The following is a 27,340-nucleotide window of genomic DNA, read 5'->3' as shown; positions in this document are numbered from 1 at the left end:
GGCTGAAGACCAGGGATGTGGCAATTTAGTTCTTCTTTCGAACAAGAATCTTTTTCTTTTTTTCTATCCATCGGAAGAACCGTTTATGGTGTTTTCCTCTCAAAGCAGTACGAAGTCTCAAAAGTCAAAATTTCAACCAATGAGGAATCAGAATGATTGATGTGTAAGTGTGCTATCAACCATACTTCTCTGGCATTTGACATTTAGTTCGGGTCCTTGACAGCAAAATGTCAGGTTTGTTATGGGCCCACAAAATCGTGGGCCCGTAATTTTGATGGTTGTCAAATTCAATGACAAAGGATAGGGATGCCATCTCCCTGCTGAAGACACGTGAATTAGTGAATTTTTGAGACCTTCTTTCAGCCAGATTGCTGGTTAAAAATTGAACCACGATATTTTTTCAGCGTTCATTCAGCAAAAAGTGTTTGTTGGGGGTCGCTTAAGATCGACAAATTTTCATCGCGCCGCAGACTTCATGATTGGTTCTGCGTACTGCGGCATGCGACCAACAAGCCGGAGTTTTAAAAGTCGGGGCAGTTGAAACGAAAAAAAAACAACACAGAGGGGAAAAAGTGGGTGCGAAACATCTGACAGACAGACATTTGACTTTTTTTTATTTTTATAATTTTTTTTGATGATCCGTCAATTGACGTTTAATGACGTTTGCTGAATAACTTCTCCAGATCAAGATGATTAAAGGCTGAAGACATGTGAATTAGTGAATTTTTGAGACCTTCTTTCAGCCTGATTGCTGATTAAAAATTGAACCACGATATTTTTTCAGCGTTCATTCAGCAAAAAGTGTTTGTTGAGCTTGTTCCATCTGTCGATTTGGCCTATTGTTAAGGTGTCGGAGAGGTAATCATTCGATTCCTGATCATGGTGATTTTTTTTTCATTTATCATTCATGATCGATGCATTTTGCACTAAACGGTGATGCGTAAGTTCATCAAACAAAGCAATAACAAAATAATCCAGGTTTGTATAATTCAAAGAATTAACACATGTTCATACATTATGTTTCTGTAATAATAAAAAAAATCAATTGACAGATGAAACAACCCAAGTAACCATAAGCACTAAAATCTAGCATCGACTCTGCTCTAGCGTCAGCTATAGTGCTTGGTTCTGTGCATCATTTTAGCTCTGTGAGCCAGGTTTGGCGAAATTAACTGCTGCATCAGTGCAGAAACTGGTATAACCCTATAAAAGCACTGTTATAGCATTGGTTGAAGCTACAGCGTTGGCGGGCAAAATGCTGGGAAAATGCAAATGGCGTTCGAATGAGGTTCGACCATGCGAAAAAAAAAATTATTTTGGATTTTTGTTCGGTTCATTTTTCGACCATGATACTAAATTTGTAATTATTTTTATATTCGCTTATGCATATTAAAGAGATCTCTCAGATTGAATTTTCTACATGATATTTTTTTTTATTTTTCGGGTGAAGGTGACCTGGAATCGAACTCATGACATATGTGGCTCTGACATTTTAGATTGACTCTGCCTGTGAACCTATCAGGTCCGCGTTAAATCTTTGAAAAAAAAGACCTATTTGAATCAAATTTCTAGCAACCGGTGCCCTAAATTTGCATTGATTCAGCATCAATCAATGCTAATGTGCTTTGGCCTAATGCCACTGTAGTGCTTACATAGTGCTTAAAAGCATTAAAGCAAGCTTGTGTGATGCCAATTTAATGCTTAGAAAATATAGCATTTGTTATTCTGATTTAGAGCAATGTTGCATTTCAAAAGCATTGTGCAAAGCTGATAGAATACAAGTTGCATTTTAAAAGAGTGGTATAATTCTAACATGATGCAGCATAGCACTCGAAGGGCTGTTGTAATGCAAAATTGCACTTGATGTGCTGATATAGTGTAATTTAGCCTTTGAATGCTGGTGTAAAGCTATAAAAATGCAAAGCTTTAGTGCTTATGGTTACTTGGGAAGTCAAGCTGTAGCTCTATTATTCAGTTGACTTCATCGAGTTGAATTCGCTGCTAGATTAAACGACAGAAAACGCTCATCCTGCCCTGATTAATAGTGCTCTATTCGCCCCAGGTCAACAAATATAAGTAAAATTGCGTTTTAAAATTAATTAAAGTGAAAAATCAAAAAATGATGGTGAAAATTGAGAAACAATGTGTATGTCATGTTGTAGTGCGTACATTTCAGATCAAGATGGTCATAAAAGCTGATTTGGTGTTGCTCTAAAATTATAATATTTTGAGAGAGAACCTAGCTGGTTATTATTTAATATTTCTGTAAAGATGAAAAGAATATTACTTTTTTGGTGAAAAATTAATACTATAAGGTAGTACGAAACAAATCCTCATAAAAATTTGTTTAAGAAAATACCTACTTTTGTAGAAAAAAGGAAAAGGCCCTGGGTGCTCGTTATGCCCTTATCTCCCCTAAATTATCAAAATTAAAAATTAAAAAGCGAGGTAAATTTTCAATAGGACATTTCTTAACATCAATTTATTATTTCTTTAAAAGTTCTTCCAATACACTAATAAATCTTTTTAAACAATCCATTCTTTCCCTATGCTCCTCTGCTCTTTGCCTTCTTCTTTCTTCGTTCCTCTGGCATTCTTTTTTATAGGCTTCGAGGAACTGGGAAGCTGTATCCTTTTTAACCTTTTTGGAAGGCGTTGGTATTGAAGATGTTGAAGATGTTGACGATATTGCAGATGTTGAAAATGTTGATGTTGTTGCAGATGTTGAAAGAATGGGTTCCCCGGAATAGCTGTTGACGTCCGAAGAACTATCCAGAGAACGTTTCTCCCCTCTGGGTTGCACAACGAGATGAGTGGTATTCTCTTTGCGCCTGATGTTTGTAGGCGTCAGGATGATTGCTGGCACTATCAAACGGGGAACTGAAATGAAGGGAGAAAATTCGTCAATGATCAGACAAATTGTGCAGCCAATGATTGAATTTGTGGCAATTTGTTAGAGTGGTGGTGGTGGAGAGGAGTGGTCATGACACTGCTTCCGTATGTTTTGTTATTCCTTAAGGCATCTTTGTTTGTCTTGGAAATTGTTTTGAAGCGATTCTCCGCTTGGTTTGCTGAAAATGATGTGCCGAATTTAGTGTTTATTTTACTAGTATACATTCTGGTATACATGGTGTTTCGATAGAAGGTCCAACAGTTGATCGGCAGAATTCGATTGCTCGTGTTGGCCGATTTCATCATGTACACCGTGGTGAAATTGGCTAACGCGCCGTTGTACTGAAGCGGAGATTGCAGGTTCAAGTCCTGCCGGTGAGCCGTTGTATCTTTTTCGAAAAATTCATGATATTTACGGCTTATATTCTTTCGTTCTTTGATACCTCATGTTTCTCTAATTCTTTCCATCACCTACGAAAATGTAATTTTTCGTGTTTTTGTATCGTCAAAAATTTATGTGTCATTATTTTGATACTTTTCATTCAAGGGATTAAAATCAATCAAGTTCTGCAAAATATTAACAAGTGTTTGGGAGGGGGCACCTTTCAAACTTCAAGTTCAAGTTAAAGTTCAAACACATAAAATGAGTAACTTTCAAACTTCAAACACATTAAATGAGTAAAGTTTCAAATGGCACTATTGAACCCATAATCCGATGAGAAAAAAACAAGCGTGTATCATAGTGAATTTGTTTTTCGGAGCATGAACATTTAAAAGTTTATTTTTCAAAGTTTGTTGAAAAATCATTGTAAATTAGTGGTTACAAGTAAGTATTTCCACGAAAAAAAAGGTTATATGTTCATCTGATATTAATGTAAATCCTGTGAAATTATTTTCTGATTTCTGAACTCACAACAAGCTTAATTGGAACTATGATTCATACTGCACGTAAAGAGGGAAGCAGTTTTTGGACAACAAGCGGTGCTATATTTCTAATCTAATTTTATGATAGGTCCTTAGAAGAAAAAAAAAATGAATTTTACATATCAGCTGTGTTGTGTGTGTAGAGATTAGGTTCAAAAATCAATAGTAGGTACCATGAAAAACTCCTAGCATGACTCATCTTGTGAAATTCCCCGCTTAGTATCGTGAAAATTACGAAAGACGGCTTATCATTATTTGCATTTAACAGAATAAAATAGATAAGTAACAGGTACACATTTTATGTTTAACGTTAAGTAAAGGCGACATTAATCAAGTCTATAATCAACAAAATGTTCAAGTACAAATGATTTCAAATTTCGCTCTGGAACTTTTCTTTTCAGAGAAATGGATTTAAATAAAAAGGCTCGTGACTATGTTTTGCACCTTTTTGCGTTGTTAATTTCCAAATAACTCGAAGTTTAACTCTTCACCAGGATTATGAAATTGAACATGGGAAACGTTGAGTTCTCTGAGATTACACGTTTGAGCTTTAGAAATTTGTTTGGAATTTAAATCCACTGAAAAGTTTTTTTTATGTAAATGAAACCCTTACCAAAAGACTAGGCTTCATATTTCTAGCCACGGGAAAAAGAACGTTAGATATGGTTCGAAAACATAAGAAAGCTAATTAATCCAAGATCAAAATACAAATCATCATCAAGATCAAGATACAAATAGAAATGAATTACTTTGTAAATACCGAGTCTAAGAGGTTGTAAACAAAATGTTTTAACACTTCAAACAAAATTTATAGCCTTTTTTTCTTCAAAATTTCAGATACCGTTCACTGCAAAATGCAAGGTAAGTTCAGTTTCTTGAATGAGAAATAATCTCAACTCATGAAATAGATGATTTTGTCCTATGCTTTTTTCTATAAAGCCTACTATGCGACAATAACTGTTTTTTTTGGTTTCTGTAACGAGTGAAAACAAACAATAGTATTTTGTAATTTTATTGTTTATACCATGCCTTTTTTAGATCCAAACAATCCTTACCACGGTTATGCTCAGCAGCCTTACCCCCCTCAACCTGGATATCCGCAGCCGGGAGGTTATCCTCCACAAGGAGGTTATCCCCCACAAGGAGGTTATCCACCGCAACCAGGTTACCCACCACAGCAAGGAGGTTACCCACAACCAGGTGGGTTTAATGAATATCCTGGGCAATCAGGTTATCAAGGATATTCCCAACCATCCGGTAAGATTCTGCGTTAGCTACATGCGTCTCAGAGCCATACAACAGTGGTGAAGATTCAATGTTCTCAACAGGGGAATCTCAGTTAACCACTTTTGACCTTATCGGGTTTTTGTATTTTTTTAAATAAAACTATCTAACTTATATTGTTAGCCTTCTACCATCACAACTTGCTACCCTAGTATGTTGGAACGGAACGTTTTTATTTACATTTTTCTTTGTCCTAATTAACTTTTCAAGTTTTCTTTGAACATGTTCTTAATCGAAGATACTCTTAAGAATTTGTCAAAATTTCCCCCTGGATGTCATGATTCGTACATATACATATTTACTGTTTGAATTTCGTTTTTAGGTTTCGTCGCTCAACCATATTACCCTCCCCAGAATTATGGTTTTGGAAATCAGCCAGGAAATGTGTCGGACGTTGATCCAGAAGATCCAAGTGCAAAAGGATTTGATTTTACGGACCAATCGATTAGAAAAGGATTCATAAGAAAAGTGTATTCTATTTTGTCGGTAACTGTCATTCTTGTTTTCGTTAAAGGCGTTTTTTTAAAAAAAAAATTTTTTTTCTAGGTGCAACTGGGCATAACGCTTGGATTCATATGTTTGTTTATGTTCCATGAACCCACCAAATTGTGGGTGAAACAGCACCACGAAGTTTTTTGGATAGCCTTGGCCGTTATGATTGTCACTCTGATTTGTATGGCGTGTTGTGGAGATGTTCGCAGAAAAGCACCTATGAACTTCATATTTTTGGCATTATACACTGTAGCGCAATCATTCCTTCTTGGTGTAACAACAGCTAACTTCAACTCTCAAGAGGTATGTTAATTGAATTATCTGTAAAGATTGTATTGCAATGCCTAAGTAATCATTCCTATAAACATTCCAAAATATAGGACAAATAATCAACCATGTTTTATTTTATTTCAGGTTCTTCTCGCTGTCGGAATCACTGCTGCAGTTTGTCTTGGTTTAACTCTGTTTGCTTTCCAAACCAAATGGGACTTTACTGTTATGGGAGGTATACTATTCGTGGCTGTTATCATTCTTATGCTGTTTGGTATTATTGCTATATTTTTCCCGGGGAAAACAATCACTATTGTGTACGCTAGTGCAGGAGCCTTGTTATTCAGTATTTATCTTATCTACGACACCCAGCTAATGATGGGTGGAGAGCATAAATACAGCATTAGCCCTGAGGAATATATTTTCGCCGCATTGAATCTTTACCTGGATATCATTAATATATTTATGTACATTCTTACCATTATTGGAGCGTCGCGTGATTAAAGTCAAGTCAAAAGTGTTGTTGTTCCGTGCTTAATATTTAAACTATCTATGCAGATAATCCATAATGTCTAGAGAGGCTCCTATCCTTTAAACGAAAAGTTAACTTTAATGTTCAAACTATTTGCAGATGCTTTGTAAAAATTTTGGCAACATCAGTGTTTTCTTTGGTACTCAAATGTAACACCCATATTTAAATATAGCATTGGCAGGACATGTAAGAAAATAATGAACAAATAAACCTCCCCGACAAGTCATAACTTACCCCTTATTTTAGCATGAAACCGATAATTTCACAACTACCCTAATCATCTGTTTATTGAAAATAACTTTTCAACAGTAAAAACTTAACGTGTGTTTCACAAAAATAAAAAGGCAAGTTGAAAGTTCTCCGTTATCAGGCGTTTACGCGAGCTAGCAACAGAGCTATCCAGTCGGCGACATCGAAATGTTGCTGATGGTTACATCGTTGGTTGTTGGCAGTGACGTTGGCTCAACGGGAAAACTTTCCGGATGAGCCATAGCTCTTTCAAAATAAAAACCAAGTCTACTCTTTTTCCGACTGATTTATAAAAATTATTATCAAAAATCACTTCTTCTATATTTTCCGTTAATTTAACTACTTGAATTATTCATTTATTATTATTAGTAGTTGTGTCTTTTAAAAATAGCTGCTTTGTAAAATTAGAATAATTATTGATTTGAATTAAAACACTTTTCTTCACTGTTCAGATGTTCTCTGACAAATTTAGTAACGATTTTTTTTCGATTGTAGTCGTTTTACCATTTTTATGGCATTCGCGACTTTATCTACGTTGCAGTTGGCGGATCGTTATTGAAGAACTTATCCGGTACAACTGAGTTCGATGTTTACTCATGGGCTCGAACTCGCGGCGTTCGGCTCAGGAGACAACAGACTTGCCAACTGAGCTATATCACAAGCCCTGCAAGAAATATAGTGAACCAAGGTTTGTGTTAAGTTTGTGAATAAAAATGAATTTAAAATGTAAACGATTTTAATTGTTCCTTTTTTTGGAAGTTTCACTCAAATTATTCGGATTTAAATAGCTTTGATTCCACTAAAAATGTGTAGCATCATTCAGAGAAATATTCAAATTTGATTTTCACCACTTTCTTCGGGAAGATCACGGAAATCAGAATGATTTGATTAGTTCGAGAAGCTTCTTATTGGAATCCCTACTTTTTCAGAGATAATCGCTTTAAATTATTGTGATATGATAAGCTTACTTAACGTTTAGCGACGTTTAAAAATCACTTTTTTATATTAACTTTTTGAAAAAGTTCACTTTAAAAGTTTAAAGTATAAAAAAGTTTACTTAAATTAAGCACCAAGTCCTGGGTCTGGACAACATCAAGGTGAACTTTTTTGGTGGCGGTCTTCAGGAAACGGAGGATCAAAGAGCAGGCACGTTTGGAGAGTCCAGTTACTAAGGGCCGTTACTAAGGGCCAGCGGTGCCGATCGGGATGAATGTCCACGGTGTCTCGAAGATCGCCTCAGTGAAGGCTGTGTCTGGCTCTTTGAACCAGTGATTAAAACTTGGCTACAAGTACAACTTGGCTCTTTGGAAAAGTCACTTTTCACTAAGATTGTTGTTTTTTTATTTTTTTTTTTTTTTATGGCGTTTAAATAGCTCGGGGAGCTGACGCTGGAAATGAAAATTAGAATAGTTTGGAGAAGAAAATTTAAAGTTTAGAGAAGGCAGCGTAGAATAGTAAGCGATCTTGAGACGTTAGTTAAACCATCAAGCACTTCATTATATCCATGGAATATGGATAAAATGCAGTTCAAGATAATAAACCAACCCCTCCCGATACCAGTTGGAGGAAGGACAAGGGTGGGTTCGAGACTGGCCTCTACATACTCCCCAAACATCTACATACTACGGTTTATAAGCGCATTGAAAATATTAAAAATAAAAAGGAAGGATCTCACCAAGTTACAGGACACCATCTTCAGCAGTTGATTTATGGTTAGATCCTTGGGCTGGCAACCATGTCATGCGAAAGCCAACGTCTGGGTCCCATGATGTTAGGGGCTGGCTTGAAGGTTCGCTCAACGTCATCATTGGACCAAATGATTTCTCGGTAGTACATGCCACGTTACATGAAAAGAAAACAGAAAAAAAAGAAAAGAAAAAAAAAAAAGAGAAAAAAAAGAGTTTTAGTTCATATCATCTATCAATATCTAAGAAGAAGCCTAGCTTAAACTCATAATAAACCGAGATCAAATTAATAGTAGAAGTAAGCTACATTGTTCCTGTCATATCATAGAACCATACTATTTTACCAAAATATGGATGTGAGAGCCTGTTTGCTTTTTGAAGCAAGCCTATTTCAAACTAATAAAAATTCTAGCTCAAATTAATAGTAGAAGTAAGCTACCTTATTCCTATCACAACATCATCACAATCATGCGAATTCACCAAAATATGGATATAATAGCCTATCTTACCGTTTGAGCATTGCCCTACACTACCTGCCTCACATAGTTGAATGCCTACTTTTAATGAGATTTAAAAATTGCCAAGACTGTTTGCTTTAAACTATAATACTATCAAAACAACTCAGGTGACAGATCCGTTTCACAAACCTTAAACCACAAAATATCATTTCCATCCAATTAGCCCCCAGTGATTGAAAAAAGCTAGATTTAAGAATAAGCCATCGTAATTCATAAACCGCAAATACACATCCACTGGAGCATTGGGGAGGAATATGGTATTTGAATATGTTAACCTACTCCTTTCTAACTTTCCAACTATTTGAATATATCTGAAGAGAGAGAAAAAAAACTCCACCTCCGAATGATCTGAAAAATAGAAAAGAACATTAAGAAAAATAGAAAATAACATTAAAATGACAATAAAAGGTCAAACAATCATTTCTGATCGGACCAGATTGACCATGTGATTGAGCTTTAGTTAAAAGCCGTGGGACCGACATCTAGGGGTTCCGTTTCACTTATGGTCGGAAGTGATCCGTTGATGCCTATAGCAACACTGAACTGTGATACTCTCACTATTCTATATTTAATGTTGCTATACGTCAAGGTATACCCATTTATATCAAAGTGACATAAATGAGCACTCAATCACGCCCACGGACTTTTCACTAAGATTGTTGTTGCACTAATTTTATCTTAAGATAAAATCAAGGTTCCCATCCAATCAAATGTTGTCGTCAGCAATCTTCGATGTTCCCGTTGAGCCAACGTTACTGCCAACAACCGACGATGTAACCGTCAGCAACTTATCGATGTGGCCGACTGAATAGGTGTGTTGCTAACTCGCGTAACATTTTCAAACACCGAAGGCCTAACTCACTTATTCCGATAACGAATAAGCAGTTCCGGAGGAAATGTCGAGTCCTTTCAAAGCAAGTAGATTTTCTACACTTCGATGCAAGCCGTGTACAACCTAATACCTAATGCTTTTCGACAAGGCATTTAAATAAAATACCTTTTTCAATTATTAAATGATATAGTAAATACGTCTTATATATTAGTGCTGTGCACGGCATTTAAACCCTGTACAGTGGCTTCCTAATAACCAGTTCTCGACCCTATCCTATCGTCCTTCTATTTTTCTAATAAAAAGTAACTAATCGGAACACTTTAACTGTAGGAGGAAAATATTCTTTTTTGTTCTAAAAATACGAAAGAGGTTATTTCGAAGCAAAGTACCTATAATATATTCATCATATAACATCGAAAACTTGGTTATTTAAACTGCCATAAATGAAGTTTAGGATTCTCATTTATGATATTGGATTCGTTGACCCTATGGGCGCTGTATGTTGTTTTGATTATTATATGCTCCGGGGTATGTTCCATAGTTGGGAAAACCAAAAGGCTGAGCAATATTTTGATAAACACCTGGAATCGAATCACAACATTAGGAACATGAAATGACACCGTGAAACACTGTCTTAGGATGGTGAAGAGTTTAACCCTTTACTGCATACGAAATGGTTCCGATATTGTTTTTTAAAACCTAATTCAGTATTTTTTTTTTGTATGATTTTACAGCCGATTACTAAATTTTGCATTTTGTCATGAAATCAAGCAACACGAAAAAAGGCAGTTGTGAATTGTAAATGGCTTTCGTTAACCACCGAAATAACTCACGAAATATCCAAAGCATTCAAAGGACATAAATTGAGAAATGAATTGAACAACTAACCTGGATAAGGTAATGTAGCATATGGATTGAATCCTTGGGGCATTGGAGGAGGCATACTATTAGTATACTGTGTACCATATCCGTATGGCAAAGGCATTCCTTGAGGTTGCATTGGATATGGTACTGTCGTAGATGCAGAGGTGGTTTGATCTGCAAAAAAAGGTACATATAATATAATAAACACGCTTGTTGGACGAAAGTTTTAACAAATTAAATTCTTAGTTTCACGTTTGGTTATAACTTACCAAGGGCAGGTGCTGTGGATTGTTCCCTAGGCATTTGTGCGGTAACCAATGGCACCTCTTTGCTAGCGTGCTGAGTCAAATCTCTTAGTAACTCCTCTTTTTCTGTTTTACGGGCATAGCAAAAATCGGATACTTTGCTTTGGAAAGTCACCAAGAGATGAGTCAAGTCATTGTAGAATTTGATTCCGTCTCTGAGATTGGATTGAAGCTCCGAGAAAAGATCAAAAGCAGCTGCAAGCTGTGTTTGCATGCTTTCCACAGATTGACTGGTTAGCCCGACATCAGAAACAAACTGACTATGTGTTTGTTGAATGTTACTGATAATCGACTCTTGTAATGCAACGTTTTTTTTCACTCGCTCTTTAAGAGGCGCCAAGAGCTTCTCAATTTCAGCTACAGTCATTGAAGCCGAATCAATTGTTCCAGTCGTAGAAAATGCGGACAAAAATTGTTTTTTCATATCTATTGAAACTGATTTAAGTTCCGATTCTAAAGCATCTCTTTCCTCGCGCAGTGTTTTGACATCATCCATCAATTTCCGAAGTTCATTAGCAGAGTTGAGATTTGTTAGATCTTTGCTGGTTTCACAACTTGGTAGCTTTTTAGCAAGCTCCTCTTCCGTTAATGAAAGCATTTCCAAGCCATTCAGATTGCTTTCGAATTTTGATTGAACAGTTTTATCGGCTGTAATAGCATTATCAATAATTTTCTTGTAAGCTTCAAGGTTTTCTTTGAAAGTTTGTGTGAGTTTAGCTGAAGGAATTCTGGTCCACTTATCTCCAAACTTTGCCTTGAGCTGTTCATCAGATTCGCTTTCACTCAATAACATGGAGGCTGTCTGTGGGAAGAAAAAAAAAAACAGAATAAATAGGTATGATTCAAATTATTATTTTTTTGCCTTTTATTCTTCCATTACTCACCTCGTTCAATATGTCACGGTTTCTTTTGAGAAGCTCCGGAAGCTCATTTATCATATTTTTCAATGTAGCAATTCCCCCGTTAGCACGAACAATTTTAGATTTTTCCAACAGAGATGGGGGCAAATTAGAAGTGTTGTCTGAAGTTTCTATTGCTGCTGGCAGGTTCAAACTCAAAAGTATGCTATTCAACATTTGCGTTGCTTCTCGAATTTTGATGATTTCATTAGAGACGAATTCATTTTTGATGTTTTCGCTAGTAGAAAGGGCTTGATTGACCAAAACCGGAACCAGCTCATCGAATATATCCTCAAAACTAGCACTCAATGGGTCGGTCGGCGCCAAAACTTTGACAACCAAAGCCTTCGGTGGTGCTGGCAGCGTATTTATATCTGGTATAATTTCATTATAAATGAAATCATTATCCTTTTTAGCTTCAGTCAAATTTTTTTCAGCTTTCGCTAAATACTCCTCTAAATACAAGACTTTTTCTGTTTTCGATCCTGACACTTTAAACAATTCAACGGCCTTTTGCAGCTTAGCGATTTCCTCGCCGATAGCTTTGTTAGACTTTGATACTAAGCTATGGTAATACATAGTAAGTCCGTTTAGACCGGCTTGTTTGGCTGCAATGATTGGAATCCAATCTTTATCCCAAAGGTTGCGTACTGATTCCTTTTGAATTAATCTCAAAACGTCTGCGTACAAACTTTCGCATTGACAGCATAGCTTAGCAATCACCAAATCTTTCATATTATCTTTGATAGCCTTTAGTACAAATACTTCCTGGGATTGCGCCAACATGATGCTTCCGAGGGCTGCTAGAGTATCAGGATTCATATCGCTCGTCGGAGTTTGAGCGATAGCTGCTGGTACCATATTTTTCAGGAACTCGAAAGCCCCAGCGCTTTGTTGAAAAAGCTTAGCTGCAAGTTTTAAGCCTTCATCGCTCTGAAAGTTTTGTGTTGAAGCAATAGCGCTTTGCAGTGCTGCGATGTTAAACATCACGCATACTTTTTCGTACGCCATCGAAGAGATTGCTGTAATATTTTGAGAGATAATGCAAAACTGAATACAACAATTCACACAAAATAACGGAGACAGAAATTCAATAAACAATTATAATAAACAATAAAGTTAAAAAGGTAATCCGGCAATTTTAATTTTGGTGTCCAATACTGCACAAATTGAATGAGGATCAGAAACTTACTCATACTGGTACGACCGCCGAAAATTGATCCTTTATCGAAAGCATCTTTCCACTTGAATGGTATTTGAAGATCCTGAACTACAATTTTTGTTTCCAATGCGCTCAACTGGTCATAATATCTATGGAAGTTAAAACGATAAATTAGACAAATAAGAATGAAATAATAATTTAACTAATTTTTTTTAAATAATCATCGAAAGCGAAAAACGCTAAACTTTCTTTTAACATTTGAAACTTTAGTGGTCAACGATAACAGTTTTTTTTTTAATTTACAACTAGTTTATTAAAGGCCTTTTACTTATACCAAGTATATATCTATGTGCCGAGGGTATTCATTTCACAAGTTAGTAGGGAAGGGGACCGTAATAGTCGCGGCGACTGAAAAGTTAAAAAAAACTTTAAATTAAGGGAAAAGGAAGGGGTTCTAGTATGTGATTAGAGAAAAGTTTGTAGTACGTATGTTCATTTTGGTTCAAGTATAAATTATTCAACTATGTATTCTAAAGTTTTTTTGAGGATGTCTTGGATCTTATGGTTTATATAATTTATTTTGAAATTTTAGAAAAATACTGCAATTTTTTTCCTATTTTTGTGTTTCATATAACTTGTGGACATCTTCAGCTTATTGATTGATACAAAACCGTAAGATACATTTTCAATAGTTATCTTCAATTTACATCTCAAACTGTTGATTAATTAGAAGTAAGTATAGTAATCACTAGTAATTTCCAATGAGCAGGAAGTTGATGAGCCAATTGACTATTAGTAGGGGAAAACATTGGATGACTCATCTTTTACTGCCTGGATTAAAAAGTTGGGTTCATTCTAGGTTTGACATTTTCACTTATTTGAAGGCATTATTTTGTTGCATTTTGTGCTTGAACTGTAATCTCATCAACCTTCAGGCGATTGAAGCGCAAGAAAGATCCAGTTGACGAAAAAGAACGCATTTAGTTAATAGTATACATCTTTTGAACCGAAAGTTCAAGTGTGATCATCAACATATTCAGAGCAACTTCAATGTACGAAATAAATTACGGTAGCCTTAACAATGTACATTCTGATTACAAGTTCAGAACTTACCCATAAATCGATTCCAGTGAGCTTTCCTGCTTTTCGTACGATTTCCATACTGCAGTTTTTCGAAGTACATTCAACTTTTCCACTGCATTTTCAAAATGAGCCAATTTTTCTGGGCCTAGATTATTGTTCAAACTTTTGATTAAATTCTTCAGTGGCCTCACAATTTCCACGTCATAAGGCTTTTTAAGCGGAACGCTTATAAAATTCGGCATTTTGAACGCAAAAGAAGTTTTAATAAAAACAATTCACCACTGTACGAAAATTTTTGCTCGATGTTTGACTCATCAGCTGGGATGCCAGGCGAATACAACTTTTGTCGAAATTTTTGACACGCTAAACCGCTTTCTACAGCATGAGTGGTTTACGAAAACCCTGCGAAGAAAGAAATAATTAAGTCAGGTTTGCAAAAGTTAAACTTACACAGATTAGAGTAATGACATTTTTCGAGAAAGCAGAGTAAAAGATTTATGATGAACCATTTTTTCCGAAGCGGTTTTCACTATTTTTTAAAATTATAAAACAGATTGATCTAACGAAGAATAATAAAAAAAAAAAAAACGTTTATCGTCAAGTGCACCACACCATGTAGCGATTAGGGATGAATGATCCGGCAGGGTGAAAATCCCAGAAAAAAAATCATGGTGCGATCTTCATCACTTGCTTCGTCTGATTCAACAGTTATCACCATATAACGCAGTATGAGTCTATTCTACAACAGATTTGATGGACGTCTTATAATTTTACTATATTTCTGTTATATTTCAGAAATTTTTCGGAAATTTAGGACAAATAAGGACACTCAACGGATTTTTTATTATCAAAAAACAGGACAATTCAAGCGTTTTTGAAAAAAAGGCCTGTCTTTCGAAAATCAGGACAAATCCTGTAAAATCAGGACACCTGGTACCTCTGGTGATGCATGAAATGAACGTCACACAATTTTCAGAACATCACATGCGCATATTTTTAAAGAAGTTGCCAACACTGGTCTGTCTCTCGCTTATTTATATTTTCCAACCTCGTGTGCTTTTGCAGTTTATCCGGTGTCGTGAATTTCGTGCAACGTTTTTATTAAACAGTTAACCATGGGCAGGAAGATAAATTTTGCTGAAAAGCCCAAAAAAGGACCAGGAAGAAAAGCTAAAAAGCAAAAGGATCCATCTTTTCCAGCTAGCTTGACTAAAGGTATGTTTTCTAAACTTGAATGTCAACGCATTCTGAATTAACCTTAAAACTTACAGGTGCAGATGATGAGGCCAAGAAATTGTCTCACAGGCAGAAAACGCGAATCAAGAAAAGAACGGAAAACCAAATTTTGAAAAGAAAGGTGAATGAAGAAAAATCACAAATTTCTAAGAAAGCCAAAAAAAATTCACATGAAACAAATGGTCATAAACTCGATAATTCGGCTATTGAGCAAACCAGGGCTAAGTACGCTAAAGCCGTGAAAAAAGCCAAAGATTCATTGCCAACGAGTGATCAAAGCTCTGAAGAAGAATATGATTCTGAAGAAAGCCTTCCGGATGATGGTCCAAAAATGCGTGATTTATTGTCCAGTGATGAAGAGGGAAACGATTCAGGCGATGGCGAAGCTAGCTCGAAGCTCAAAGAAATGATGGATTCGGACGATGATGAAGATTTTGATGGAGATCAAGATTCTAGTGACGAAGATGATGACGACAAGAGTTCCATGCTGCCGATTGAGAGAATCGGACAAAAAATGAAAAAGAAAAAGGAACAGCTTGATCGCATGGCTGATGACGAACTTCAAGATCAGGCGGCTAACAGGGAAAAGTTTGAATTTCCCAGCGAGACGCAAGACGCTCCAACTAATTTGCAAGATGTCCATATGCGTATAAAAGAAATCATCGGTGTATTAGCTGACTTTACCGTTAATCGAGATCCCAATCATTCGAGGGCAGAATATATGGATTTATTGAAGAAAGATTTATGTTTGTATTATTCATACAACGAATTTTTCATGGATCAATTGATAAAAATATTTTCTCCAAACGAACTGCTGGATTTCCTGGAAGCATCCGAGGTGCAACGACCTCTTACAATACGAACAAACAGTTTGAAAACGCGTCGACGAGATCTCGCACAAGCATTGATTAATAGAGGAGTCAATCTGGATCCAGTAGGCAAGTGGTCAAAGGAAGGACTTGTTGTTTACAGCTCACAGGTAAATTATGAAATGAAAATTATACCTTTTTATATCAAGTATCGAAGTATATAAAGTTAAAGACTACATTTTTTATCGTTTGTAAATTCATAAATAATTTTGTATGGAAGCTTATTATACTCTATTATCTTTTTAGGTACCGTTGGGAGCAACCCCTGAATATTTAGCCGGGCAGTATATGATTCAAGGCGCCTCCAGTATGCTACCTGTAATATCGCTGGCACCGGAAGAGAACGAAAGAATTTTGGACCTGTGTGCGGCTCCTGGAGGTAAAAGTTCGCATATAGCTGCACTTATGAAAAACACCGGTATCCTCTTCGCAAACGATGTCAACAAAGACCGGCTCCAAGCAGTAGTTGGTAATTTCCACAGGCTGGGCATACAAAACGCTATTGTGACAAATATCGATGGTTCAAAGTATCGCGAAGTAATGACCGGATTTGATAGAGTTTTGTTGGATGCTCCATGTACAGGATCTGGAGTTATTTCGAAAGACGCTAGTGTTAAAACAACCAAGACAGAAACCGACATACAAAGGTGTTACAATCTACAGAGAAAACTTTTACTGACGGCCATAGATTGTGCAACTGCCAATTCGAAAACTGGAGGCATAATCGTATATTCGACATGTTCTATTCTCCCACAAGAAAACGAATGGGTCATTGATTACGCTCTGCGAAAACGGAACGTTAGGCTTGTAGCCACTGGCTTGGATTTTGGAAGTGAAGGTTTTGTAAATTTTGCTGGCCAAAAATATCATCCATCGATGAAACTAACTCGTCGTTACTATCCACACTCGTTTAATATGGATGGATTTTTTGTTGCTAAATTGCAAAAGTTTTCAGATAGCATTCCAACTAACAATCAAGCGGATGAGGATGAAGAAGAGGAAGTCGAGGACACTACAGAACAAGATGAAAAGCTTCCTAAGAAAATCGATAAGCGGGATTGGTATTATAAGGATATTATAGAAAAACGGAAAAAACAACGGGAAGATCCCAATCATGTTCTGAAGGTTTTCGAAAAACCATCGAAATCAAAGAAATCTAATGCTCCTGGGAAAGAAGTAGCAGCTGATAACGCCGCACTCAACATCAAAACTCCGAAAGCGAAGAAAAGAATGTCTCTTCCCCATGTTGATGTAGTCGAAACCGACTTAACCGTTAAAAGCGCTAAAAAGCAAAAAAAGTTAAAACGTCTGTCTTTGCCAGGAGCTATCGGAGCACGCAAAATTAAAACCTAGTTTTAGACATTTAGGCAAAAGAAGACTTAGACTTGGTAACACCTAAGTTTACCTTTAAATGTTGAAGCATTTTTCATTGAAGTGAATAAAGAGATCCATTATATAAAATCGGTTTTTTTTTTATTTTTTCTATTTTTAACAAATATTACTCATTTCGAATACCTATCCTACATCATGAAACAAGTTGAGCACCACTGATTTTCAGTGTGTGCTGCACGGCTAACTAAATCCCAAAACACAAACACTCAAAACCCAAAATTTGTAGCATTATCACAATTTACTTACACAAAAATTTCACTAATAGGACATATTCAAAACCTAGGCTAGCTTACATTATTTTATCCTACTTACGGGCCCGTATTTCCTACATTAGTGTACATATTGACAAACAAGACGAACAACCTCCATATCACAGTTGATTCGGCACAGGAATATCACAGCTGAATATCACAGAATTTCTGGCAACCCTGCCTGGTTGCACTGCTCCACGGGCACGCACCACTGCCCGGAGCACCTCCGCTGTCTGCTTCCGGCTTGGCCAAAAGAATGAGCTGGGCTCAATAGTGCGTTGAGCTCCCGAACAACGGCCCTGAAGAAAACAAACATTTTTTCTCTTTTTCTCAAAGTTTTCCTTCACTATTTTATAACTCACCCTGTTGGGGCCGTCATTGATAAACCGGTTACTAGAAGCATCAACCTGGTTTGCCGTGTTCATCGTCGGGGCTGGATGTTGTAGATTTATGTATAGAGCTAACCGTTGCCTGGGAGTTAAAGAGAATGGATGTTTATCCGATCCGTTTTTATCCGAATTGTTTTCGCTCACCTCCTGCCGATGCGGGGCGACCCGGTTCTTTATATGTCACGGCTTCGGGGTGCAACGGATTACTCCACCAACAGAAACGGTGAACTGTTTCGCTGTGCTATGTTGTTTTGCTTTTTCTTTGTTTACGTTTTCACATGTGTTTTCGTTTGACAGGTTACACTCTTAATTCTAAACAGTTAATTTTGGCTCGAATTAATACAATTACTGCACGCTCATTACTTCACGCAGCGAAAAGATTTTTTATTTCAAAGGAAAGTGCAGCGAAAACAAAGGAAAATTTCCTTTTATTTTGGGATAAATAAAAATTTCTCTGTTTCAAATGCATTTTCGTTTGTTTCAAAGAATTTTTCTTTTGAAAAATCTTTGATTCAAAATATTGATACTTTGAAACAAAAAACAGTTTCTTTTGATTCAAAGTTGCTTTCTTTTGCCACAAGGTAATTTAATTTAGATTTACAAGCATTTATTCATTGAACCATTTTCTGTTTATTCCAATTGGAAGCATTATTTTCGGTTGTTTCGAAATTCCTTTTAGGAATTTCAAATTATAAAAAAAAAGGATTTCAAATTTAAAATTTATTTTTATTCACAAATAAATGACACACTGGGTCACACACTGGTTCACTTCAATCGAATCATCCGGTTTAAATTTCCGTGGACCTGATCGCTGGATTGGAGCGGTGTCACCTCGGTTGAGGCATCCAGGGACTTGGAAAACCCTCTATCGGCCGTGGTCCTGTAAAATTTCAAGCATTTATTGAAAATCTTCAATATTCATTCTTTAATTAACATAAACTTACCATACTTTATCCTGAATACTCCTAACTAAGCTAACTCTGATCCACATTTTCACTCGACCAGCCAAACCTTTTTAAATTCTTCTTACTCAATGCAAAAAACCTTTTAAGTTTGAAGTTTTTATTTTAAGAAATTATTCCTTTGCATTGAATACATTTTTCTTTGGTTGAAAGAAAATTTACTTTGTTTCCAAATAAAAATGCAATTGAACAAATGTCTTTTGAATCAAAGAATTTGTTTAAAATCAATGTCCAAAATTATTGGATTCAAAAAATTAATTCTTTATTTCAAAAATTATTTATTTGAAACAAAACCATAATTCATAAATTCAAAGAAAACAGGAGATTGAATCGAAAAAATGAATTTTTTGAATCAAAGTCAGTTTTGTTTTGTTTCAAAATCCAAATTTTCTCTGCGTGTTAATAATCACAAATACTTAATTATAACGCTACATACACTACCGCAACGGAAGAATTTGTCATGAATCGGAGGCAGCCGATTCATGAAAAATTCAAAAACCTCTTTCCATGGCAACGATCAGAGACATCGGTCTGGTCACCCTAAGGAGACCTCGGTACTACGCAAGCCACAACAATACTTGCCAGATCTAACACAAATCCTCAAATCCAAAACATAACTCCAGCGACTCCTGGAAAACTTGACCGAACGCCAACGAGTCTTGGCAAAGCGTCTCTGAATCGTTCCTGACTGGCTTCTAAATTCTTGCCTCCGCTACGGTTACATACACAAAACAGTAGCTTAACGACTAAAACATTTGCCCAAAACACAAAACAATGAACAAATATTAAAATTGAAGAGGTTAAAATTATGGTGATTAAAATAAAAGGAAAAGCAACAAATCCGAGGAAAGGGAGAATTTAGTTCCCTGATCGCCAAGAGCCCAAGTGGAGGTTTTACCGCGCCTCCAGATCGCGTTGCTTTTGTATGGAGGGTTTTCTTGGCGACCCCATTTATGCTACTTCCCTTGGAAATGACAAGTACAGCATGTGTTTTTTTTTCAATATCGGTTACGCTGAGAAGCGATTTTCTGGTTTGTCACGTCCCAGTAACGGCGTGTTTGCTTATCGCATGAACACGGTCAGTTTCTCTCGCCCTGACTAACGGCTGGCCTGCAGAAGGCCTTGTGGTGGCAGTAATGTCCTTTTCCGGTGCTGTATTGGATAATCTGGCCTAAACTTCCAATACTGTCTTCAGTCGAGATTCCCTGTGAGCTGCGTCCAGTACACAGAGTACGATTTCTCTCGGTTCGTGAACGGCAAGCGCTTCAGCGCTGAAGAGTCGTTTCCAGGTGTTCTTCGGTCTGCATGGTCCTGTTTGTGACCTCCATTTATAAAGGAGCCTGTCCAGGCGGCAACCTGCACACTTCATACTGCTTCAATATGCGTTGTCAATTTTGGGAGGTTACTGCTGTTGCTCAGGGAGCAGATTTGCAGCGTGAGTTCCGCACTGTCGCTGCGGAGGAGCTCAATCCGCTTGCGATGGCGTTATCTAGTGCTCTGGTTGGGCATATTGTCACGTTCGGTGTGGTGTAGTAAATAACGCTGTGCGTGTTTTGTACGGTCGATGACGATTTCGTTGTTGATCACCCTAGGTGATGGACATAGCTTAATGGATCATCAAGCGAGGAGGTAGTGAAATATGTTGTTGCTCACTGCGCTTGACTAATGCACGAATTTACCCGTTCGGCGTGCGGTGTTTCTGAATCGATGAACGATGTAGTACACAGCTTATGTTCTGCGGTCATAGCTTTGACGATATCTCAAAAAAATGTCGGTCATGAGATGATTTTACATTGATCATTTTTTAAAAGGCTTCTCAAAGAAAGATTTTCTTATAAAAAAATGATTTAATTGCATGCTGAACTTCATAAAACTTATGCTAAGATTAAAAAAATAATTTGATGTGGGTATCGATAAGAATAAAAAGTAGTATCAAATCCACAAAATTATAAAGATTAGCATTAATCACCAAAATACAACATTAATCTCGAATTCAAAACATAAATCACAAATTCAAGACATATTTTAACTTTTGCGGTAGCATAATTTAGTGGGTTTTTGTGTTGGGCGCCAATGAAACAAGTTGAGCACCACTGATTTTCAGTGTGTGCTGCACGGCTAACTAAATCCCAAAACACAAACACTCAAAACCCAAAACTTGTAGCATTATCACAATTTACTTACACAAAAATTTCACTAATAGGACATATTCAAAACCTAGGCTAGCTTACATTATTTTATCCTACTTACGGACCCGTATTTCCAACAACAACATCCATATCACAGTTGATTCGGCACAGGAATATCACAGCTGAATATCACAGAATTTCTGGCAACCCTGCCTGGTTGCACTGCTCCACGGGCACGCACCACTGCCCGGAGCACCTCCGCTGTCTGCTTCCGGCTTGGCCAAAAGAATGAGCTGGGCTCAATAGTGCGTTGAGCTCCCGAACAACGGCCCTGAAGAAAACAAACATTTTTTCTCTTTTTCTCAAAGTTTTCCTTCACTATTTTATAACTCACCCTGTTGGGGCCGTCATTGATAAACCGGTTACTAGAAGCATCAACCTGGTTTGCCGTGTTCATCGTCGGGGCTGGATGTTGTAGATTTATGTATAGAGATAACCGTTGCCTGGGAGTTAAAGAGAATGGATGTTTATCCGATCCGTTTTTATCCGAATTGTTTTCGCTCACCTCCTGCCGATGCGGGGCGACCCGGTTCTTTATATGTCACGGCTTCGGGGTGCAACGGATTACTCCACCAACAGAAACGGTGAACTGTTTCGCTGTGCTATGTTGTTTTGCTTTTTCTTTGTTTACGTTTTCACATGTGTTTTCGTTTGACAGGTTACACTCTTAATTCTAAACAGTTAATTTTGGCTCGAATTAATACAATTACTGCACGCTCATTACTTAATAATCACAAATACTTAATTATAACGCTACAATCAGCAACAGAAACTCTAGCTAGATTCGTGTAAAATTTGAACCGACATTAAACGAGCCACTTATCGTAGAAATTGTTTTGAATTTTCGATGTAACAGCTTATCTTTTTTTCATGTAAAATTCTAAATCTTCTTTTTTATAGCGTTTAAATAGCTATGGAAAGCTGACGCTTAAATTTAAATCAAGGTGATAGTTTAGAGAACAAATTTGTAGTTCAGACGAAGGCAGCGTAGAATAGAAAGCGATCTGGAGATATAAGTTAGACCATCCTGTACTGCATTAGATCCACTTCGAATGAATATGGACAGAATGCAGTACAAGATAATGAACTAACCTCTCATGATACCAGCTGGAGTAAGCATGTACCGTATTATTGTCTAGAAGAAGCAAAGTCGATATGCCGATTAAAATGATACAGGGATGGATCGAAGCACGTGTTTCTTATTCCGATCGGGGTGTCCAAAGTTGTAAGGAGATGGCTTGAAGGTTGTCCGAATTCTTCCAAACTCGAAGCTCATTGGTCATCACTCGACCAAATTTGTTGCAAGTAGTGCCTGCGTCGAAATCAGAGAACAGAAAAAGAAACGAGGAATGGGACATTAATTTGTTCATATCATTTATCGATATCTAATAAGAAGCCTAGTTCAAACTAATAGCAGAAGTAAGCTTTATTATACCTATTACATGGCAAAATCATGCAGTTCTACCAGATTATGGATATGTGAGCCTGTCTTTCAGTTTGATTATCACCCTACCTTCAAATCTATACTTTTTTTTATGAGTATTGAAAATAATCTACCAAGACTGTCTTTTTTGCTTCAAACTGGTCCAAAGTAAGCTATCGTTTTATTCAATTAAGAAAACAACATAACAGACAGATTCATTTTACAAAACTAAAAAAATATAATTTCCATCCAATTTGCCCCCAGTGATCGAAGAATGCTCGATTTAAGAAAAAAAAAGCGTTCGTAATCCATGAACTGCAAAAACACATCCACTGGAGCATTGAGGAGAATAGCATTGAAATATAGGTATTCGCCTACTTTACTCTAACTGTTAGAATATGTTTCTTAATTTGATATAATATAAGGTACACCGGGGCAAGTGCAAACGGTTTTCACCATAGTTCAACTTTCACATGTCGTAGAAAAATATGTATATGTTCAAATATTATCAATACTTTTTCCAAACTAATTCACAGATGAGTCAGTGTATCGGTCCTAAAATGAATTGAATACATGTTCCGGTACGTTTTATCAACTTTTGTTAATATATTTGCTGTTTTCTTGCAATATTGATAACTTTTTGGAACTCCATTTTTGGTGACTGATGTTTTAAGCAAAAGACCTTCATTTACTAAGGCATTACGGAACTTTGAACATCCGCTTCAAATAAAACACTTTGGATATCCCTTCTGACCATTTTAATATAATGCTGAACCATTTTGGTGATGAATTTTCTGAAATGGCTGATGTTACATGGCTTAAAGATGCGTTTGCACTTACCCCGGTAGTGTCGTTTGCACTTACCCCACAGTGTGGGTTAACAAGAGCGAATATTATTTTCACAACTTTCGGGGTGTACTGAAAATTTATCATAACAAACTTTTAACAACTTTTAACAAAAATTCGGATTTGAATGCCCTTTTTTGTAGTCAAAATATGCAAAACAAAAACACACTGTTCACGTCTAGTATGTACTTGAATTCGTGTGTGATCAAACAGTGCCGTGTTTTTAGTGAAAAATTTAAAGAAAGTTTAGTTTATCTATGTCAGATTATTTGTTTGGGTCTAAACAACAATTTCTAGAAGAAGAAATATTTTTTACTTTTTTTGTAACAGAGAAAAGTTGAACGTTTGCACTTGCCCCGAGTTTGCACTTGCCCCGGTGTACCTTAATTAATATAATATAGAATAATAAAACAAGCAAAAAAAAACATTTAAAAAAAATGAAAAAAAAGTTTTATCAAAAAATAAACAAAGAAATAAAAAAAAATGAGTAAATTACGTTTAGAACAAAACAAAAAAGAAACTGTTTCTCCTTCTTCCGGGCTGCAATCGGCAGCAATGCTTCTCAGTATTTTTTGTTTTCCTAGTCATCAAAGAATTCAACATAAGAAAAGTATTGAAAATAATAAAACGATCTGTTAATCTAAGAAAAGTTAATAAAATAAACTATAATTTAACTGACGAACAATACCAATATATAATATAAATGGAAAAAAAGTCTACTGAGAATCATTCCAGGCGGAGTTAATAAATTAAACCTTCTTTACTTCTTTCACTAAGAGTTTTAATTCCCAGTTAAGCGCAAGCTAATGAATTTCGTGAGATTACAGGGATACCAACATATTCGAGCTGGTAGATTTTTTACTGAACAGTAAAACATCTTTTTACTTTTTGGTTATATTTAATTTTACACGAAAATTTATGTCAATTTTGTTATTTTGCTTTGAATACCAAAACTCGTCTACAGATAAAGCTAGCAGAAAGCATTCATGAGATAACATTTGCTGAGACATTGACAAAAATCTGATTCTGGTACAGTACTCCATGGGACCATGGGACCAAGGGGTGCGTCCGATTACCGAAAACTGTCCGATTTTCAGAGGTGGGCTTAAATTAATTGAAATGCACGTGTGGTTAAGTTAACGTGTGACAGTGAAATGAATTTTATTTTCTGATTTTACGACACGACGGGGGAATACACCTCATCGTAATCCAGACCTGGCCTCTGGGAACAGCCCTTGACTACGATACGAGCCTAGTACCGCTGAACAACTCCATCGGGTCCACGCTTCGTTTTGAAAACCTTCTTCTTGCGCTTCGCTTTCGGGATGTGACCACGCCTCTTCCAGCGTCTTGTTGTCCAAACACCTCGTCGGACATCGGTTGACGAAATAAGCGGCCGTCGCGACTGCCTCTGGCCAGTACTCCTTACCAAGCTTCGCATCGTTCAGCATGCACCGTGCTTTCTCCACCAGTGTACGGTTCATCCTCTCCGCGACGCCGTTTTGCTGCGGCGTGTATGGACAAGTCGTTAGATACCGAATACCCTCGCGCTCCAGAACCTTTCGGAAGCCTCGGTTTGCGTACTCCGTCCCGTTGTCGGTACGCAGGATCTTCATCTTCTTGCCGCTTTGTCGCTCAGCATTGGCCTTGAACTTCTGGAAATCCTCAAGCGCCTGGTTTTTGCGTTCGAGATAATAGACCACTACCTTCTTGCTCGCATCGTCAACAAACGTTGCAAAATAACGGCTGCCTCCAAACGATGACACCTCGATGGACCCACAGAGATCGGAGTGTACCAACTCCAACAGCTCCGTGGATCTTGATTCGCTGCTCGGAAACGAAAATCGTGCCAGCTTCCCTTTGAGACACGACTCACAATCAACGATCGTTTCATTTTGGAACTCCATACCGTTGGCCATTCACTTCATCTTCTTCAAGTTGCTCTCATTCAAATGGCCTAGACATCTGTGTCAAAGTTCGATGCTGTTCACCAAAAACGCTTTCTGCGGCCGACTAACTCGATACAGACCACCTTCTTCAGTTCCGGTGATGACTAGCCGCTCTCGTCCCAGATCTCGAACTTCTTGGCCATGAAAATCACCTTGTTACCTTTCTTGCAAATGGCGCTAAAAAGTTGGTTGCTAGGTCAGGAGTTTTCAACACGTTGGCAACGTCAACTCGTCCTTCGCCAGTTTCCATGCGAACCGTTTCCTTGGCGACAGCTTTCATGTTACCGTTGTTTGCTGTCCCAACATCGTGCTCCATGCCGGGTGCTTCATTTCTTGAAGACTGCTGATGAGGACCATCTCCTAGGACTCGATGTGTCCTTTCCGATTGCCGTGTTCGTTCAGGGCTTCGAGTGGTCATGCTTCAATCTTGATGTGACCAAAGAAAATTACTGTCTTCCGGTTTGGGTACCTGGGCCCATAACCAATCGAAATACACGTGTGGTTAAGTTAACGTGTGACAGTGGAATGAATTTTATTTTTGATTTTACGACACAGATTACTTAGATCTTAAATTAATTCAACGCCTTCTACAAAATTGCTTAAATATCAATATTTAAGTTTTGAAGACGCATTACAGGAGCGAGGTTTTTCTATTCGGTGACTCATTAAGGCACCAGTTGTCCGATTACAGAGCTGTGTGGCAGATTTCCGGAGAAAACGGAGAAATCAACCTTCAAAAACGTCGGATTACCGAACTTGTCCGATTTATGAGCGAGTTATGTATTTTGATTTGAACGATTCTGTTGCTCTATTTGATTTTCGGTAATTATTTTAAATTTTACCTTTCAATTTCTTACGTTACGTTACTGAAGTGAAAAACGTATCCCAAAAATAGTAAAAGTATACATTTTGGATTTTGTTGATTTTTTTTACTTATAATTACTCATGAACATACAGGCTGAATGGGCAGGATTCGAGGCATTCGCTGCTCTGCTACCATAAATAATATTTTTGCTTGTTTGTTGCATACCCAAAGGCGGTTAAAATTTGTGATGTTTCGATTTACGCGTTTGGGTAATTTGTCTGGCCTGCAAAATGAAACTGACTGACTTCTACATGTTAACCCGCAAGAAAAAAAAAACAAATTATTTTCTACCATTTCTTGGCGAGAACCCACAGATTAAAAGTGTGTTTTTTCACTTGAAAATGTATTGTTCTGAGCGACGCAACGGTTCTTTAGCGCCGATAAGAATTTTTAAGAGGATACTATGCAGCTTATCGTTTTATCTACAGGATATCGCTATGAAAACCCGGGAATGAATCTGCTCCCGCTTCTGGAACAGGAGAGCCGCTCCGTTTGCAGGAATATACATATGTACGTACCTACACAAATTTAATGCCATTCATAGCAAATTGTAGAATACAGATCACGACCTTAAACTCAAAGCAGTGAGAAGATTTTGGAAAAGGTGATAAGCCACGCCCTTTCTGAACAAATGAAACAATAACAATGAAACGTACGCAATGAAGTTATTCCGTAATAATGTTTAAAAAAAGATTTTTTATCAAATAAAGTAGTAAAAGTAATAAATTAAATTAAATTTGTAGGAACAGAAATTTCAACAGTAATGAATAAGCATGTTTCTAACATTCTTTTTCCTTTACAAAAATTCCTTTGCATAAATCTCAGTAAAGGTACATAAGTTTCTATATTCTCCCTTATTTCTGCTCGACAAGTGCATAGAAAAGAGAGCGAATCCTGTTTGTACAGCATGGTCGCAGTTGTCCCAATTCCAGAGCACACATGCGTAAATGCAACGTTCTCGCAGCATCCCAGCTGAAG

At 37.0% G+C, this 27,340-nt stretch overlaps 3 protein-coding genes across 6 annotated transcripts; 2 read left to right on the top strand and 1 right to left on the bottom strand.

Annotated features, from left to right (window-relative positions):
- Nucleotides 1-3,586: 3,586 nt before the first annotated feature.
- LOC129753898 (protein lifeguard 1-like) lies at nucleotides 3,587-6,627 on the top strand. 4 transcript variants are annotated; one of them, XM_055749748.1, is made up of 6 exons: nucleotides 3,587-3,718; nucleotides 4,654-4,677; nucleotides 4,855-5,016; nucleotides 5,423-5,586; nucleotides 5,647-5,895; nucleotides 6,007-6,627. In XM_055749748.1, exons 2-6 carry the CDS (start codon nucleotides 4,671-4,673, stop codon nucleotides 6,364-6,366), a joined length of 942 nt encoding a protein of 313 aa, XP_055605723.1. In that variant the 5' UTR covers nucleotides 3,587-3,718; nucleotides 4,654-4,670; the 3' UTR covers nucleotides 6,367-6,627. The 4 variants fall into 4 exon arrangements, with proteins under 4 accessions (XP_055605723.1, XP_055605720.1, XP_055605722.1 ...); XM_055749745.1 differs by having other exon boundaries at nucleotides 4,855-5,073; XM_055749747.1 differs by lacking the exon at nucleotides 3,587-3,718 and adding an exon at nucleotides 3,769-3,981 and having other exon boundaries at nucleotides 4,855-5,073.
- A 3,421-nt stretch (nucleotides 6,628-10,048) lies between these two features.
- LOC129757989 (programmed cell death 6-interacting protein) lies at nucleotides 10,049-14,335 on the bottom strand. Its single transcript, XM_055755406.1, has 6 exons — nucleotides 14,022-14,335; nucleotides 12,939-13,057; nucleotides 11,732-12,768; nucleotides 10,812-11,649; nucleotides 10,567-10,716; nucleotides 10,049-10,259 (listed from the first exon to the last, which is right to left on the bottom strand). The coding sequence occupies exons 1-6, from the start codon at nucleotides 14,231-14,233 to the stop codon at nucleotides 10,165-10,167; spliced, it is 2,451 nt and encodes an 816-aa protein (XP_055611381.1). The 5' UTR covers nucleotides 14,234-14,335; the 3' UTR covers nucleotides 10,049-10,164.
- LOC129757990 (uncharacterized) lies at nucleotides 13,623-17,541 on the top strand. The gene is made up of 4 exons (XM_055755408.1): nucleotides 13,623-13,640; nucleotides 15,057-15,206; nucleotides 15,263-16,206; nucleotides 16,343-17,541. Exons 2-4 carry the CDS (start codon nucleotides 15,107-15,109, stop codon nucleotides 17,447-17,449), a joined length of 2,151 nt encoding a protein of 716 aa, XP_055611383.1. The 5' UTR covers nucleotides 13,623-13,640; nucleotides 15,057-15,106; the 3' UTR covers nucleotides 17,450-17,541.
- The last annotated feature ends 9,799 nt before the right edge of the window (nucleotides 17,542-27,340 follow it).

Source organism: Uranotaenia lowii, chromosome 3 (genome assembly GCF_029784155.1).
Source record: "Uranotaenia lowii strain MFRU-FL chromosome 3, ASM2978415v1, whole genome shotgun sequence".
NCBI classification, from domain to species: Eukaryota; Metazoa; Arthropoda; class Insecta; order Diptera; family Culicidae; genus Uranotaenia; species Uranotaenia lowii.
The sequence above is the reverse complement of the archived record's forward strand: the minus strand, read 5'-3'. Positions and strand labels throughout refer to the sequence as shown.